This window comes from Aristolochia californica, unplaced genomic scaffold, assembly GCF_029961685.1.
Source record: "Aristolochia californica isolate CCGP_79_NKW_82.1479 unplaced genomic scaffold, dmAriCali1.0.hap1 SCAF_1, whole genome shotgun sequence".
Lineage (NCBI taxonomy): Eukaryota > Viridiplantae > Streptophyta > Magnoliopsida > Piperales > Aristolochiaceae > Aristolochia > Aristolochia californica.
The window spans coordinates 2,389,701-2,408,278 of record NW_027181770.1 but is presented as its reverse complement, the minus strand read 5'-3'; the positions used below and the strand labels follow the sequence as shown (position 1 = coordinate 2,408,278).

The 18,578-nt window shown below is 39.1% G+C and overlaps 2 protein-coding genes across 2 annotated transcripts; both read right to left on the bottom strand.

The window, feature by feature from the left end:
- Window positions 1-736: 736 nt before the first annotated feature.
- LOC137955670 (probable galacturonosyltransferase 15) lies at window positions 737-5,516 on the bottom strand. The gene is made up of 6 exons (XM_068802721.1): window positions 4,628-5,516; window positions 4,380-4,435; window positions 3,877-4,017; window positions 2,832-3,422; window positions 2,067-2,381; window positions 737-1,481 (listed from the first exon to the last, which is right to left on the bottom strand). The coding sequence occupies exons 1-6, from the start codon at window positions 4,839-4,841 to the stop codon at window positions 1,197-1,199; spliced, it is 1,602 nt and encodes a 533-aa protein (XP_068658822.1). The 5' UTR covers window positions 4,842-5,516; the 3' UTR covers window positions 737-1,196.
- A 6,463-nt stretch (window positions 5,517-11,979) lies between these two features.
- LOC137939041 (protodermal factor 1-like) lies at window positions 11,980-13,184 on the bottom strand. Its single transcript, XM_068784248.1, has 3 exons — window positions 12,964-13,184; window positions 12,596-12,869; window positions 11,980-12,489 (listed from the first exon to the last, which is right to left on the bottom strand). Exons 1-3 carry the CDS (start codon window positions 13,127-13,129, stop codon window positions 12,159-12,161), a joined length of 771 nt encoding a protein of 256 aa, XP_068640349.1. The 5' UTR covers window positions 13,130-13,184; the 3' UTR covers window positions 11,980-12,158.
- Window positions 13,185-18,578: the final 5,394 nt, after the last annotated feature.

Sequence of the window (18,578 nt, the reverse complement as noted above, 5' to 3'; positions counted from 1 at the left end):
GATCGCTTTCTTTTCTGATGCAGTAGCAGTAGCAGTAGCAGTAGCATAGTGTAGGAGTAAACCTCCTGGATTGTAAGTTTGAGCCCAGCAAGAGTGCGAAGAAAATTTACAGATAACGAATGGAAGAGGAAATCGAAGATCACTTTGACCGTGAGAGGTTACTCGATCGCACGGACAAAGTAATCAATTGATATGGTGGCTGTACCCACAATGAAAACTTATCTCCATCCATCTTTGGAAATTCTGGCTCCGAAATACGTGACTATGATTGATCTCTTTCAGCTAGTAGAAGCCATTCACTCCATACAAATCAGTTCAGTTTAAGTGAACAAACACATCCTACTAATTTAGACTTTAGCTTTTCTTTTTATGTTTCAGCAACTTCCAAGTTCCAGCAGCTCATAAGCTTAAGATCAACTGAACTTAATTAAGAGCAACATCTACTACCATAGCTGCTTCTGGAGCAAATCGAGTCTCTAAGCAAAGCATGTGGCCAACCCTCAAGATGATAATTGAAATGAAACACAACAGTCATATGTAGTTCTCAACTACATAACAAGAGGCCCAAGTCTATCATTCGGCTGCCTTAAGTTGAAAAATAGAAAGTGAATGTGCGAGTAGGCCTAGAGAACTCGTTTAGGTATGTACATGGTATATAAACAGAACGAAAGAATGGGGGATGAGCTACCACTAGACTAAGCGAGCTGCAGCTCCTCGCTACTGACACTTAAAAAGGAAGGGGCCTCCACCGTTTTGTTTTTTCAAAGAGATTCCCCAAAGAGTTCTCTAGGCCTCCTCGCCCGTCCATCCACCTCAGGTTTGTTTTCCAAGAGAGGTTGGGCTTTCCCCAATTTTTTATGTTTTAAATTTTCTGAAAAATTAATATCTCTATTCAGTGCCCGAGTCCTTGTTTTTCTACCATCGCGAACAGGACTCAAGACTCTTCAACAATTTTACTACACTTGCACTAAAGATTACATTGGCAAATTTTTTTGGCTATAACAAAGATGCAATATTGCTGCTAAGCTCATCTCTGCACTTGTGTATGTACATGATGAGGGCAACGCGTACCTTGTGTTAAAAAAGAAGTATATACAGAGCTACCTTGAGCGGAGACTGAAGCCAGAACCTTCTTCCCTCTGCTCACCTCGTATCTCTGCTGCACTAAAGTATTTGTAAGAGAGCTCCTTGTTGCATCACTCCATTATTCCGCAACTCCTTATTAATTCGTTGGTGTAGTTAACGTGTATGTTCCATAAGCTTTGCAGCTCTGGAAATCCGATCGGAAGCCACGGTTTGGCCGGCCCACTGAAGTGTATGACTGCAGCGGCTTCCAGCCTTTTCCGGTCCATGTCAGGAGGTCCATTACCCAAACCGGGCACATGCCACATAGGATCAATAGGCTGAACTTGATCAGTGAATGCGATTAAGGCCGGAGGAAGTGATCCCAATCTCCAGAGCGTGAAGCCAGAATCGGCATTCTGCCACAATAAATTTAAGTGTCAGGGATGCTGTTTTATAAACAGTGAGCGATCACTGCAACAGATAATTCGTAAAAAACAACGGCTTTTCCATGAAAAATTGAAAATAACTTTCTAGTAACAAGAAAAAAGGATAATACATATACTTGGCAGAAGAAGATGATAAAATTCCGCATGAACAGAAACACTGCCAGACCATGCCCCCACTCATGTGGAAGCTTACGAATCATGTAAGGGCTCTAAAACATAAATGAACTAGAATCCAAACGTCATAAAGAAGAGTATACCGGGGGCCCCTTCACGCATTTGCCCATACTTGAGACTCTAGAGTGCAAACAAATATGTGAGATGGGAGTTGTTAATCCATATACTAACATTGGTGATAGTCTCTTTCAATGACATGGGAATGGTAAATGGGACCTGTCTCTCAGGTGATTTCCATACTTCAAATTTTACCTGGCTTCGATGAGCTTCCATTAGGATTACCAGATGTAAAAAATCATATATGATAAAATCGAAGTCACAGGGTACGAGTAACAAGTCTCTCCCCATTGAATGCATAAAGAAAATTGACTAGAGACTCACCAGTTGAAGCCATTGATGATACTTGTTTGTTATATTCGTTTTCCTCCAAGCCTGAAGATCGAAGACGTTCAGGCCATAATGCCACGCGCACTGGTCCTTTTGCAACTCGGATGACCTTATCAAAGGGTCCGAGAAGTTCAAGTAACCAGCCATTGTCGTCCCCAAGCAATATTCGCCCTCGTAGCTTTCTGCCCTCCACGAGCCAACTGCACCATTAACTTTTCCATTGAGATCTAGTGACCACAGTGGCGACAAGTCGTGCTGGACTACGACGTCGTCTTCTAGAAGGACTATCTTGTCAAGCTCCGGAAACAACTGTTAATTAATTCATTTTTTGATTTTCAAAACGTCCAAGCAAAAGTAAAAGGTTAATCATTATTGAACCAAAACAGTATATGAAACAAAAGTAAAAACAGAAATGAACCATAATCTTTACAAATTTTTTCCCGCACAACAGTTTGTGTACTTACTGTTGTGAGCTATTGTCTTTTTTTCACAAACCAAGATCCGAGTCTGATTTAGTTTTGAGTAGGAGTTATAGTCGAAAGCAGATCAAATTGACTAGCCATGTTATTTGGAGTTTCATCGGTAATAGGTGAATAAGTATCTTTTAACTCTTTATAATCATCTAATTCCGAATGGACTTTTCTTGGGCATTAAGATCTCTCAAGTTCGAACTAACTAAATTTTACTTTATAGATTGTATTCTTAAGGTTGGGGACATAATGCGTCCTTTCAAAAGCTGGATAAAAGAAAGAAGGTTACCTCAGGCAGATAGATTTTCAGATGATTCAAAACAGATACCGAGCTAGGGCTCAAGGGCTCCAATCTCTCCAGTTTTCCCACGTATGGTGCACCATCAGTGGTTCTTGCAGAATGCCGGTTCCGGTAGTCATGATCCCATGCGGCTCTATGGACCTTCATCATATTTGTTGCTCCAACGTTCACGCCAATTGGCCAATCAAACTGATGAAGTCCTTTCACCTCCACAACCACAGGCCGCATAGAATTCAGTGCAAACCAGGCGTGCATGGGAGCGTATGTTTTCTTATCTGTAACGACGTGAAAAACATACTTTTCCGGGTGCTTCGAGTTTCTAATGCAAGAAGTCACCACAACTCCGGCCGCCAGAACATTGTCGGTGAGTAAGGTGATGTGGTAATAGGAAGTATCTGTGAGTCGAGACACGAACTCAGGAGGCGGCAATGTCGATCGTGCGAGCGAATTTACGGAGTACTCTTCGGCTAGTCTCAAGCTCAGACAATGCATGCTTTTTGGAACACCAATTGACGCCATGTGAAAATAAATCGATCCTTCTCGTTTCGCAAGTTGTACCTTCCTCTCCATGTCTAGTAACTGCAAAATGAAACTTACTTCAGCCCAACTTCTCATGCAGCCGGCAGTTAAACGTTGAAAAATGAAAAGTTATACATGTCCAGTCCAGTGGCTAGCAACAGGGTGAAATAAATACGATAAAATTCGCCTTATCTCGAGACATTTTGAGCTGGCACTAGAGAGACTGAACAGAGTCCACCCACAAAAGGAAATGGACTTACATGTCTAAAGGGTTCACATGACTGGCAGAGTCTTTGGAGCCTACCACAGCAAGTAACTGACATATGAACAGGCGATCAGGATGATCAAGACAAAAAAAAAAAAAAATGTGACAGAAAGGGCTTCTGGAGTGCAACACTGGAATCAAATTACCAAGAACAATTCGTTTTGCAATTTCTTCGACGATGACGGGAAAATGCGAGATTATGTATAGGACAAAAAAAGAAAGAAAGAAAAGCTGCCAATAGTAGCATACCATCGCCTTGGCCTTTGAAATGAACACCTTTATGTCGTTCTTCTTGGACGTAACTTCCGCTAGGAGGCCGTCGAAGGATTGAGCGTTGGTCGCTTCTGACCTTGATTCAAGTAAAGCCCGCGTCAGTTCATTCGTGAGTCTCTGTGGAGAAAAGATTTCAATAGTTAGCGCCGCAAGAAGGTACGTAAGAAATCAAAATATCAACACCCCCCTCCAGCAGAAGCCTCAATTCATACAAATCCTCTGCCGAAGGTAAACTGGTGACCGATGGGAACTGCGCTGAGAGTTCCACCTTCTCGCTGAAACAAGTTATAGAGCGACCAGGTTTTGGGACCATGCGAGAAAGTTACCCGTTCGATCGATACTATCAGTCATCAGATGATTTTTACGGCGAGCCCATTACGATATAATTGGGCCCGCACAAATACAGGTGGACGAGCTCACTGTACGTGCGTAGAAAACAAAAGAGAGAAGTGAGAATATACAGAAAAGCATGAACTTACAGTAGATGGATCGGTGCGCCGGAAGAGCCCAGGTCCAAGTGTCCACCCAATGCAATCTGCACAAAGCCCAAAGCACGAAGCTGTAGTTAAACCATGTAGCATCTACACTCCAAGGAGTACAAGGACTCTCCGAGTCGAATAGTGCTACACTTCATAATCCACCGCACAGAAAGAACGAATTACATTATGGCAGGAACGAAGGTCAAAGCCGAAACTGAAAAAGGAGTGACTACGAAGAAGAAACATACCTATGGAGGAGCAATTGGTAGTGCCTTCCAGTGTCAGAAAAGCAGCTCTGATGAAAAGAAAGGGCAAAAGAACCCCCACTATCAACACGGTCGATAATACGGAACGGTAGGAAAAGCGTCTAGCGGAGCCCTTCACCTTCATCACCTCCCAAAAACAACCGCCTCCGCTGGATATGGTTACTCTTCTCCCGCCAGGTGAAATGTAAAAATGCATGTTTCCTCACCCTGCTCGTGTAATAGCGATTTGCCGGCCCTAATTGCGCCTTTCTCATTCAAGAAATTGGACCAAATCCCTAGTTTTTTGGCTTACAGAGCCGCTACTCTGTTTGAAATATCAGATCTCGGTGCGAAAATTTTTCGCTTCTTTCTTTTCCAGAAGATTTTCATTATATGAAAAATCCTCGATTCGGAGAGGAATTCTTGTGTTCTCTCAAACAACTGGCGCTAATTCCAGCTCTGAACGGACCAACTCGAGCTCAGTGAAATCGGGTTTTTGCTCCCGCAAGACAAGCTTTCTCGTTAAGCAGATTCCTTGATCCGTAAAATCGAATATTCCACAGCCGCACAGTTCATTGACGATGTTTGGTCTGGCAGAGGTGAACACAGCAATGACGACCAGAAAGAAACAGCGCGCCCCTGGCAACTTCCCTACTCACCTGAACGAAGAGAAGCAATCAAGCAGAAAACTCAGAGGCAACGGCGAGAACACCTATCGCAATAGCATCTGGAAATGAGAAGCCTCTTGCAGAGAGGGACATTAGAAAATGCTCAATCGACTTCGATTAAAAGGAGATAAATAAAACGCAAAAAAGGGAAAAAGGAATGCCGCGTTCAAGGCTGCGGGAACAACGCAAGCAAACATATTTTCAGCGAGCTACAGAAACGGCGGTTGACAGAAAAGCTCATGGGTTTCCATTTAATTACAACCCGGCAAATGCTTTTGTAAATCGTAACGAGGCCTGTCACCGACACATCCTGAAAATGATTTCCCAAATAACGTCCCTTACAAAGTTAAGTTAACCATCCATCACTGCTTAATACTGCAGTGATAAAGCTGAGGTCACATCTCAGCCACCTCATCAGTTCACTTGAAGTATATGATAACGATCTCTTATCTCGCAATTCCTGTGAAAAGATAAATAGTCTTTTTTAAGTGAAAATGACAGTTGGGCAACAATCAAGTGTAACGGACGGAGCACCCAGACCCTTTTGTTGGACTCTGGAGAAGCCCAACACGTTGGTCACTCATGGGAGTCACACCCTAGGCCAGGTTATCTGGTCATTCGGCTAAAACTTGGCATTTTCTGCGCTCACCGACAGGCATTATGGTTGGAGGGAAATGTGGGAAAGCAGTATTTAGGTGGCGTAAAAAAAATGGCTTCTATTTACGAAAAACTACTAGGCTCTGTTTTTCCTCTCTTAGTAATCACTTAAAAACTTGCGGCGTCTAATTTGAAGGAGTTCAAACCCACCCTTGGTGACTGCAAAGCCGGTGATTGCTCTACTTCCTTTCCCTACCGGTCTACACCGCAGTGACAAAGTTTGATCCGGGTCCACCCACATGCCCATCTTGGATCAATCTCTAGATGTCAGATCAAGACACTTGAGAAAGAATTTGCATTATAGGGCCTCTTGTACATTAAGGCCATCGATTCGGATATGTGGACACCATTTGACTTGCAAGCAACGCATGGCTCTGGCGGACCCGCCTTGGACTGGAAAGCCTCATTCTCTCCTCTCTCATCTTTTATTGCAGGCAAAATCATTGAAGTCCCCTGTTTTGGTTAGAGAGAACAGCTTACATTCCCAACAGTTTTTTTTTTTTATTTGACTCTCCTCCTCTTTTATCTCTTGAGTTTTGGCAGATGCCCTTTCTGGACTCAGAAGACTGATTTACACTTTTCATTCATACTGATACAGGTTATAAGAATCTGAGATACTTTTTTTAATCCCAACAAACTCGTTCGAATAACGTTTCAATTCCATTGATTTTCCTTTTCAGAAAAGATGATACCAGAAGATTAATAATATGTGCTTCAGTTTGTACCCTTTTTTTGTTTTTACTGTGGTCTGTGGATATCCGCGTACGTTACCTACCTACACTCAAGACGCGTATCTGATTTTAGTTTGAATGTTCACGTACTAGTACGAAAGAGGCTAGTGATTTTGCTGGGTGTGACTAACTTGAACATTAAAAATGTACCCCGAATGTAAGAGGGGAACAGTTTTTTTTCTTTTTTCAATTTTTTCTTGCTGTTGTCTTATGCTACATTTATTGTGTGGTGTGTGTACTAGTGTGTACTAGTAACGATGTGTACTCCATGTGATTGATTTGAGGTGTCTCCACACATCTTGGCCAAACCCGCATAATATGTCAAGGGATGAGGAGCTCTTCAAAGTGCTTTTTTCTATGTTTTGAATCTTCTCTTTATGCATCAAGGCCACGTGCGATGCACATCGCCCATGCAAAAAGGCCACATGCAGGGTCACAAGATTCGATGACAAAAGACCACCAGCAGGCCCCCCACCTCCCCCCTTGCTCGTGACAATACCTATTTATACATACTCCCATGTTACTCTCACACAAAGCATCACATAGCACAGCCAGGATTACTTGATTTTGGACGCCTGGTCGGGGCAAGATTTATCAGCGGCATTGGAAAGTAACTTCTCTGCTTGCTCCGTATCTGGGCTCGTCGTGATGCAGAGGATTTACCGTTTAAGTGGGATGGTTGGCTGGTCATTGTCCGGCAATTAATTAAGTCAATGATAGTACTGGATGAAACGAGACGGTGGATGATTTTGCACTTGGACATTTGTAAGATTTTTATCAATCTCCCTCTTCTAACCTATCTGAAACTCTTGGATTACACTCGAAGAGGTGGGAAGAAAGTTGATGGGATTTCTGGAATCAGACACTATATAAATTCCATGTATAACCGGCGACTCATATTTAAAATTTGGGATATCAATCCTTGAACTGTTTGTCGAAATATTCGGTCTTGGACGCTGGTGACAACTACAGTTATTTTAATTCACGTGTTGGCGTCATCGTAAGTCCATCCCTCAATCTTCACGGGAGGCTTCAGAAAAAATTGCTGTCCTGACATTCGCTTCTGCATTAAGAGCCATGCAATGGGGCTCGCCCTTCGCCGGTGAAAATGAGCAAGTGGCATTTTCTGAATTCTGGTGAATTTTGTTTTGTCATCTCCGCTGGAAACTGTCTCGGACTCTCAAGGTTGTTTCCGTTAGTACTAACAGGGCGCAAAGAATAATTTAGATAGAGAAAAGAATGAAACAACAGAAATGGATTAGTGCGTCAAATGTGCTGATGGTTACAAGTCAGAAAACTTTAAGAATCGCTCTTAGCTCTCCCATCCTGCACTTGCACACAGCAATGATCTCCATATTAAAGATGGTGGGGCCTTGGTCCACTGGGCAACTTGCTTGGCTTATGAATGCTCAAGTACGAGAAAGTGGAATCTTTTGAAGGTCGTTAGCAAGTTGGCCGCACTCAAAATGTTCGAAAAGTGATGCTCAGATGATTGAAATTGCAAGCTGGCTTCCTCATCCTACTCGTCCCGATCCAAACCCATCTGCTATTCAGTGGTAGCGTGTTGGAGAGAAGACTGGCTACAGAGAGGCGCATACGAGACGCCATCTCGAGCCACTCTTGTCTGCTATGTATATATTGTATACAAGATAACTGTAGTCAAATAAAGAAGCCACATAAAACTTACGCGTTGCTCGACACTCGTCCGTCTAAATATCACAGTCTATAACCCAGTGAGGCAATTCACGCTCAATCGCCGTAATGATGTCTCATTGATAATGATCTTAACGCAGCTAACTGCTAAGGGTGTCCGACCCATCGGGTTGGTGGTCTGACTCTGACTTGTCATCCGCTTGGCCTTCATCCGCACCGTTTATTAGCTCTAAGCGCGCCCAATTTCGGTACGTTGGACCGCTTTGACGGGCACGTTTTGCCTAGTTCTGTAGCTCGGTACCGCTGGCGGCAACCTGTGCAGCGATTTTCCCTTCTTACTTCGGCACTCGCCTGCTCCCACTATTTCTTACTTTTTATCTATCAAGTTTACGTATCAGACAAATAATAATTCAAAAAATTCTGACATTCTCCACTATTTTTGAAAATTAAAAATCAAAATTGGATTAGATTTGATAAGGTTCGAACAATCAGCATACTATAGATTTCGATGACAGGTGTCTCTCTCGGACTTGAATCTGCATCTAGTTGGAATTTTACTACCCACACCGGTCCTAAGTGAAAGAATCTTGAACTTGGCCTTTATATGTAAGCTTTGAGAATATCAAACAACTAAGTGTTAATTCTGCATGTGAGTTCCATCGGGGTAGCATGTTACGGCCATGGATAGGTATCTTTTATTGTGAGTGCCTCTTGGAGAACAAATCCAAATTCTTTGCTAGACGGATGTCACACAGTCACACACTTACTTCAGTGATATATCCAAGGGTATATTGCATCTCTATACTTTGCAATAATAACCTCGATACAAGCCCTTGGTCAAATGATCTACCACGATTTTCAATGATTTTCAATGATTTAATAAACTCAAAGTTATAACTTTCGAGGATATGAGTTTCCTCAAAATTTTATATGGAAGCTCAATATGCATAGATGACTTTGAATTATGATTTTTTACTTTTAATTTTTATAATAGTCAATTAATTATCATAATTAATTAAAATAAGTATAATAGGCTTATCTGTCATCGGAATGTCTGATAATAGACCCCTAAGTCATTCAGCTTCTCCACCAACCAACTCTAAGGCGACCATTTCAGCCTCCATGGTAGATCCAGTAGTCAAGGTTTGCTTGGAAATTTTCTAAGTGATACCCCCATCATATAGTATAAATACAAACCCACTAGTGACTTCAGTGTTATCTGAATCAGAAATCCAATTAACATCATTTTACCCTTTAGTATAGATGGAAAACCATAATAGTGTATTTCGTAATTAACAATACCTTTCAAATATTTAAATTTTTTTTCAAGAGCATCCCAATGAGTTTTATCAGGGTTAATGGTGTACCTACTCAGTCTTCCTACAACTTAGGAAATATCGGGTATGGTACAACTTGATAAATACTTCCAATAATTTGAGAGTACCTCAACTATGAAACACTATCCTCACTGTTCTTCTTTAATTTTCTACTAGAATCATATGGTGTGCTAACTGCTTTACAATTCTCATATCTGAACCGTTTCGTAACCTTTTCCACATAATGAGATTGACTCAAAGCAATCTCATTATTATTTTTAATTATTCTGATTCTTAATATCACATTCGCTAACCCTAGGTCTTTCATATCAAAATTATCATCAAGGTGTTTCTTTACCTCTAATATTTTGATATTTTCATTTCCAAATATCAAGTTATCATCAACATAAAGACATAGGATAATGAAAGACCTATCATATATTTTCAAATATAAGCATTTATCAAAATCACATAGTTTGAAACTATAATACATTTTTCTCAGATAGGATTCCAGGTTTGGATCGGAAAATGTCAGCTATGTTGTTAGAGTTGTTTCAGAAGAAGGGATTTCTTGATGACAACGAGTATTTGAAGAGTGATAGCGGAAGGAATCTATAAGAGAAGGATATATTTTGTGAGTGGACCGGCCACATTCAAGAGCAGATGAATCTTGCATTTGCCTACCATGAGAAGACTAGCTTGCAAATAGAACAAATTTGATTAGTTTGAACACCACATGAGTTTACCAAATCATTCGTTTCCGTAAGTGAGCTTTCAAAGTAAAGCACGAGAAGGATGCGATGAATGAATATCATAATTTTCTGCTTTAAGATGCACCTGGGATGGTATGTATCACTTGGAAGCTCATTCTGTCCTGCTTTTATGTTCTAGAGGTGTTCTTGCTGGATTTTTTTCTTATTTTCTGTCAAAACAATAAACAACCATTGGACCACCTAAGATGGCGAGGTTTCTAAAAATTATTTTCTGCCAATCTGAAAATTTAGGGGATTGAGTCACTAGTTTCCTTTATGTAATTACCATTGATGCGGAAGTCTTTGCTCATAAAGAAGACCAAAACAGATATCACCCCACTTATTTGCCCTTACACTGTTCGGGTGTAGTAGTGATAGAAACACCTTCCAGGTCCTACGTTTTTCAATTTATAAGAAGGAAAGCTTTGGAGTAGACTGGAATTTTGGAGGTATGAAGTTAAAATATGTTTCAAGGATGTTTTTGGTGGAAGAAGTTTGATAAAATAATAGTGAGATTAGCGAAGTATGCAAGGGATTCTTGGGGAAGAGGAGCCAGCCTGGGGAACATGAAGGAAGGAAGAGAGCTTCAAGAGGCAAGATGGGGAAGATAGAGAGAGAGAGGGAGAGAAAGGAAGGGGACGAATTTGAGGAGGAAGAGAAGGAGAGCAAGGCAAGAGAATTGAAAAAAAGTTTTTGACTGATTCTTTCTTCAGCCATTAATAATTTTTTATTACATTATTTAAGAAACTCCTTAATCAATTAGGATTCCCTAATCACATAAATAAAAGAGAGATTCTAGAAAATTAAAAGATTACATCCATCTAAGAGAGATTCTATGAAATTGAAAAATTACATCAATTATAGAGAGTTTCTTTCTAATTAAAAAAAAAATCTTACTTTTCAAGCAAAGGCAAGTATAAGTTGTCTTTATCCAGCCTCTTGAGGGGCATTTTACTCTTTTGCCACCTCCAATGGTTCTTCAAGGGTTAATTTTGGTTTCTACCAAGAAGTCCCACAACCCCAACATATCCATTACATTTATTACTACCACACTTCTTTCACAAGAAGAAGATATCAGCCTTTAACAAAATATGCGATGAGATTTTGTAACTGTTAGATCTCTTGCAGTCTTTCTTTCATCTACTATAGTCTATCTTGCTACACGAGGATTTCCATTTCAATTTCATGGTGAATTACTTCATTGCTAGTTGGACATGCATTTGCTTCATTCTTTTCTTGTTATCCACACTAGCTTCAATCTCCATTCAGGCATTCAAGCTTTTTTATGCAGTCCTTGTTAACTTAATTTATTGAACAAAACTTGGTTTGAGCGTGATTCAGTTTGAATCCGCAGTAACTAGATCCAGAAGACATCAAAAACATCTGTGGAGAATAATTTTGAATGGCTTAAACACTCATGGCTGGCAAGCTCGAGTGCTACCCAGACCAAAACGAGTCGGCCGACTGAGCAAAATGCAACCACGGCGCACTTGCAGGTAGCAACACGATCGAGCGACGTGAGTAAACAGAGAGGCATCCCATTGATAGCAGGAATATAAATGCAATACAAGATATAAATTCGTGGAAACAAAGAAGCCCATATCTAGAAGACGGAACTTTATCCCTGTTTAATCAAGTACTCAACCCTGCACACATTACTAGATATGTTAACCAACCACGCTACAACGACTGGAATCATCTCAAAAAGTGGCAAAAACGCCGACAGAAGTTCAAATCATCTTATAACTAGGTTAGCTTCATGCCCTAGGCTTGAGCTTCCCTTCGTTAGCCTGCTTGAAGAGCTTGGCCTGAGAAGCTGCAGCTTTATCCGACATCATGGCCGCCGAGAAGTTGTCCTTCACTTGCTGGGTGGTGAAAGGAAATTTCTTGTTCACCATGGAATTGAGCAAGGAGGCCGTGCCTTCTCGGAATAGGGAACCGAACCCATCGTTCCTTGAGTTGGCCAATGCGTCTGTCAAACTGAGTCCTGATCTGAAAGCAGGAGTAGCAGCTACCCCGAATATGGACCCTACTGTTCCCCAGAAGCCACAGAGTCCCCAGATCAGTTTGGGGTGAGTCCTCCAGTAACTGCACGCATTTAAGAAGGCGAGTAAGCTAACTAGCTAAGACGATGCGACAGATCAGGATGGCAAGGTCCAAATCGTTGAAACAAACGAAAGTAGACGATACTCACTCGCAAGTGCCGGTGAAGAAAGGAGGAAAGTTGTTGGGATCCGGAACGAAAGGTGGTGAAGAAGGTGTTGCTGGAGTGGAGGGCGTTGTTGGTGTAGTAGTGCCCGGAGGAGGAACAGTGACCGGTGTCGAGGTGGACGGAGGAGAATGGTAGTATCCTCCCCCACCTGAAGGAGTAGATGGGGTCGATGGTGTTGACGGTGTGCAAGCCTTACCACCACCACCTGATCCATGTGATGGACTCGGTGTTCCATGAGAAGGAGTCTTAGGAGAACCTGAATCCATCCAATGATACAATTTGTTAGCAATATCGCAAAATGAACCAGAAAGTAAGTGCAGCGACTAGGACGAGAAAGAGAGAGCTCTTGCCTTTTGGGGTATGGGGATCATGTCCGTAGTAGTTCTTCTGGTCTTCGACTCCTTCCAGGCTTCTACACATGACCGGAATCACCATATTTTGAGACAGCAGAGCTACCAAGAAAAACCATACCGACTTCGTACTCTTACTCCTTCCCCTCTCCATGGCTGCAAACATGAGAATGAACACAAGCAAAGAGACGCTGAGACAGAGGCACACTTCAGTGAGGAATGGAGGTGAATAGGAATTTATATAGCATTATGAACATCCAAATATTCATGTGAGAGAGAGGTAGTGAGTAAATACTAGTCAGTACTCTAATAGAGATGACGCGGTTGTGGGTAGTTGATATGTTGCAGGTGCATTTATATAAGAGTAAATAAGAGGCCTTGGGATTTTATCAAGCTTTAATAAAAACAGTAAAAAAGAAAATATTCGGTCTTTCTCCATGGCCCCAATCAACTCAACCTTGAACTGATGATATTCATGAGAGCGAGAAACAGTAAATCAGTTCTTCTCTGGAAAGAGGCACTGCTGTTAGTCCACCGCAAACTCATTTAGCTTCAGCAAATCCCAATCTAACTCTTACAACATAAACAAGGATGGTATCGTTTCAGACTCAAAAACTCTTGATCTTCAGGTCTGGACCAGAAGAGCAGTGGTCCATGATTATTGTTAAAAGGTTTCTCCTAGGTTGTCACTCAACGAATGAATATGCTGAGACCTGGTAAATCACTTTGGAGACTTCAGGACTTTTTCGTTCCTCAACTCTTAAATTTTATCTCCATTTGATCGTCCCAACTCTTCTTTGTCTTGATTGCTGGATGCTGGTTTAAATGGTGCGGCAGGGAAGTAGGTGGATCCCCCCACATACTGAAACAAAATAATTGATCGATGAACAGCGAGGTCAGCACTTTAAAAGCTTTAAATTTCCAACTCAACTGCCAAAGCAATTCAAAAATGGAGTGAGCATTTACTCATTTTGACTCGTCGATCTGGACAGCAGTTGTTGCTGCCATGCAACGACAGCCTGAAGTCTGGAGATGGGAATAGAACTGAATAAATGCTCACACAACCGAACATGTATTACACTTCCGAGTTGTGCTTTTGTTGTGTTTTCGGTGCATAAAAAGAAAATCAAATCCTACTTGTAGTGTTGTTGACTCTTATTGCAGGAGATTCAAAAAAGAAAATCAAATCCTACTTGTTGACTCGAGCTCGTGAGGAAATCCTACGGTGTAAGATGTGATAGAACTTGTCGTATGATCATCGTCAATAATCATCAGGAATAGATTTGACACCCTTTTGCGGTACACCCGCTAATCCTATTCTTCATTAATATTGAAAAAAAAAAAAAATTTTACCAAAATATCGATCAAAAATAACTTATTTATAATAATAACGAAGACCACAAAATATTTACAAAACTACCGAACTTTGACCGGTCCACTGTATATGTAGACAGTCAAAGGTGACACGTAAGCTTTGACTGCTTACGTGTCGCTCCATCATCGGAGTGATGCTGTAGATGAACACATAGGCTGCCACGTCATTAATTTTGACAGATCATCTGCCACGTAATTTACCACGTCAATATAAATTATTTTCTTTTTTCCCTGTCATCTGGGCCACGTAAGCACCCGCCACGTCAGCCCTCACATATGTTTTTAATTCTAATCTCTTCCACGATTTTCTCCTCTCCTCTCGTCTCGGCTGCTCTCCTCTCGTCGCTCCCCTGTTGCTGCTCCCCTCCCCTGCTACCGCCGCCGCTCGCCTGCTGCCGCTGCTCTGCCTCGGCCTCGCCCCTGCCGCCGCTCACCTCCCCCTACTGCCACCGCTTGCCTCCTACCGCTGCTCTGCCTCGGCCTTGCCCGTGCCGCCTCTCGGCCTCGCTCGTGCCGCCTCTCGGCCTCGCCCGTGCCGCCTCTCGGCCTCGCCCTCGACGCCCCCTCTCAACCACTCTCTCTTCGTCTCAGCCTTTTATCTCTCCTTTGTTCATCCTATCTGTTCCCCTTTGTTCGTCCCTCGCCCCTTCCCTCGAAAATTAGGGGGGTGATTTTTTAGGATTTTTGTTAATTGAATCGAATTATTGTATTTAATTATAATGTTGATTTGAATTTAGGTGTTTAATTACTGTATTGATTTTTTTGTGATTTACTGTTTAATATCTGATTTTATGTTAATGAAAATTTTGCCAAATTAAAATTATTGTAAAATTTTGTAAGATTTTTAAATAAATAATATTTTTTTAATAATTTATTATTTTTTAAATAAGGTAATAAAAAGTATACAAATAAAATATATTTTTAAACACTAAAACAACTTTTTTGTATATATTTTTTAATTTATAAATATTTTAAATGGATAATATATGGGTAAGACTTAAGAGTAATTTTTTTTCTATTTATAAATATTTTAAATAGATAATATAAGGGTAAGACTTAAAAAAAATTATTTATAAATATTTTAAATCCATAGTAAATGGGTAAGAGTTAGATTATTTTTATTTATAAATATTTTAAATTTATAAATATTATTATTTTGTAAATAAGGTGATAAAAATATACAAATAAATTATATTTTTAAACTCTAAAATAGTTTTTTTGTATATTTTTTTAAAATTTTAAATATTTTAAATTGATAATATATGGGTAAGACTTAAGAGTAAGATTTTTTAAATTTATAATTATTTAAAATTCATAATAAATGGGTTAGAGTAGGATTTTTTCTATTTATAAATATTTAAAAATTTTAAATATTATTATTTCGTAAATAAGGTGATAAAAATATACAAATAAATTATATTTTTAAACTCTAAAATAATGTTTTTATATTTTTTAATTTATAAATATTTTAAATCTAATTAATTTACTTATTTTATTTTATTTTTTAAAATATGAAGAAATAAAAAGTGTAACGATAATTTTTTTTAATTAATAAATATTTTAATTGTTATTAAATGGTGTTAAATAAGTAAAAGTTAATTTTTTAATTTTTTATTAATTTTTTAAAATAATATTTTATTTTAGATATAAGGTAATAAAAAGTGTATTTGATTTTTTATTTTTTTTAAATTTATTCAAAATTTTATCATGTAATGATGTGGCAGATGATGTGTCAATAATAATAACGTGACAGCCTATGTGTTCATCTACAGCATCGCTCCGATGATGGAGCGACACATAAACCGTCAAAGCTTACATGTCACCTTTGACTGTCCACATATACAGTGGACCGGTCAAAGTTCGGTAGTTTTGTAAATATTTTGTGGTCTTCGTTATTATTATAAATAAGTTATTTTTAGTCGGTATTTTGGTAAAATTCCCAAAAAAAAACTCTTAACTCGAACAAGCACCAGAGATTCATCTCCCAGAAGCCGCATTTCTTCTGATCCGAGGCTAAAGAGCCATTTCCGGGATTGAGTTCAGATATATACATATATGGTCGTCCGTAGTGATTAACAAACTGTAATCCTCTTGAAGAAACTAGTCGCTGGAGCCATTAATCGAATCCCACAGCCTTAAGAGAACAAGCCTACTGTTCCTTCAGTAATGTGTGAGGGGTGGGGGCGGGGGCAACCAAATTCAATTGGCAATAAAATAGAGTGCACCCTTATTTTAATAGGTAACCTCAACATGATTATTTGAAACTAGCAGGACTTGTTTTCTACCCATTAAAATGGTAGAAGAAATCAATAATCGAGTTAATGCTACTGAAGTGCAAACAGTAGTACGGTCTATCACCTAAATGATAGAACATTTAGTCCTCATTTGAAAAATGGATTTTTTTTATTGCCAATTTTTTTTAAAATTATAGCACAAATAACCAAATTTTCAAATTAATATCACAAATACCTAACTTTGACAGGTCAACTACACATGTGTAGTCCTCATTTATCTTATCAAGTAAAACTTATTTTCTCTATTCTAAATTATATAAATACCACACTTACTCAATTGTAAAGGTGTGGTTCATTTTAATGTCTAACATGGTATGAGAGCAGATCGATCCCTCTTCATCTATCGTTCTCCTAATTTTTTTCCACTTCAATTGCCTCTTCACCTGTGGCACACCCTCCCAAGTTGAACCACCCAGATAATTCACTCTTGATTTCGTCCGTCTCGCTCTTCGCCGATATTGAGAAAAAAAAACTTCTTCATAGATGATGTGTTCTCTTCGATTCCATCCACCTCATCTGCTACCAATGCCGCCACTCTTCCACGTCTCTTCATCGGACAGTGCGATTCCATCCACCTAGTCGCTCTTCACCAGACGATGTGTTCTCTTCGATTTCATCTACCTCAGCTGCTAATTGTGCCGTTGCACTTCTACATCTCTTCACCGGACGATGCAATTTCATCCACCCCAACTGCTACCAGTGCCGCTACTCTTCCCTTTCTTTTGCTTCAAGGAACCCTTGAAACAAATCTCCTTACATAGCCAGTGCCAAGTTCATAGTTTCAATTGCTACGAAACAAGATTGGCCCCTCTAACAAGTATATCCTATGTTATATTTATATTATCATGTAAAATTTATCTTCTTTATTCTAAATTATATAAATATCACCCTTACTCAATTGTAAAGACGTGGTTCAATTCAATATTTAACAAGTGCTACTGAAGTGCAGTAGGTTCTATCACCTAAATGATAAAACATTGTAGTCCACATTTGAAAAAGGGAATTTTACTATATTACCCAAGTTTTTAAATAATAACACAAATACCCGACTTTGATAAGTCAACTGCACATGTGTACAGTCAAAGGTGACACATAAGCTTTGACAACTTATGTGGACCCTAACGACATGTCACTTGCCATGTCATTATAAAGCCACATCATCGAATAGCCTTGTCATTATCCATGTTGTATGCCATGTTATCATGACACTTCATCATGTGCCACATAAGCTTTTTGAAAAAAAAATGAAAACTAAAAAATATTTACTAATTATTTTTAAAATTAGAAAATATCTTAAATCGATAAAAATGTCTTAAACGTATTAGAAGAAGATTTTTTTATTAATTGATATACTTATTTTATATTTTATTATTGTAAATATAAGGTAATAAAATGTGAACTAATAAATTAGATTTTTAAATACTAATGTAAAATTTTAAAATAAAAACTTTAATTAAAAAATATACAAATTTTATAAAAAAAATTAAAAAAGAAGGTAGTAAAATATGTACCAATAAATAATAATTTTACAAACTAAATTATTTTTTCACAAAATATTGTATTAAATGAAATAATATCTTAAAATGTTAATGTAATGTACTAATTACATTAAAATAAGTGATTAATTGATAATCAAAATTTATATTTTTCTTATATTAAGTTGAAGGTAATGAAATGAAACATGTAAAAAAATTAAAATAATTTTTAATTACAAAATAACTAAAATCAATCATGAAAACAAACTGGGAGAAAAAAGGTAAGCTCGCATGGTGTTTGATGATGTGGCATCTTACATGGATGATGTCGTGGCTTTATACTGATGTGGCAGGTGCCATGTCGTTAAGTTCTTCAGGTGCTGACGTGGCACCACGTAAGTGGTCAAAACTTACGTGTCACCTTTGATTGTACACATATGTTGTTGACCCGTAAAAGTTGGGTATTTGTGAT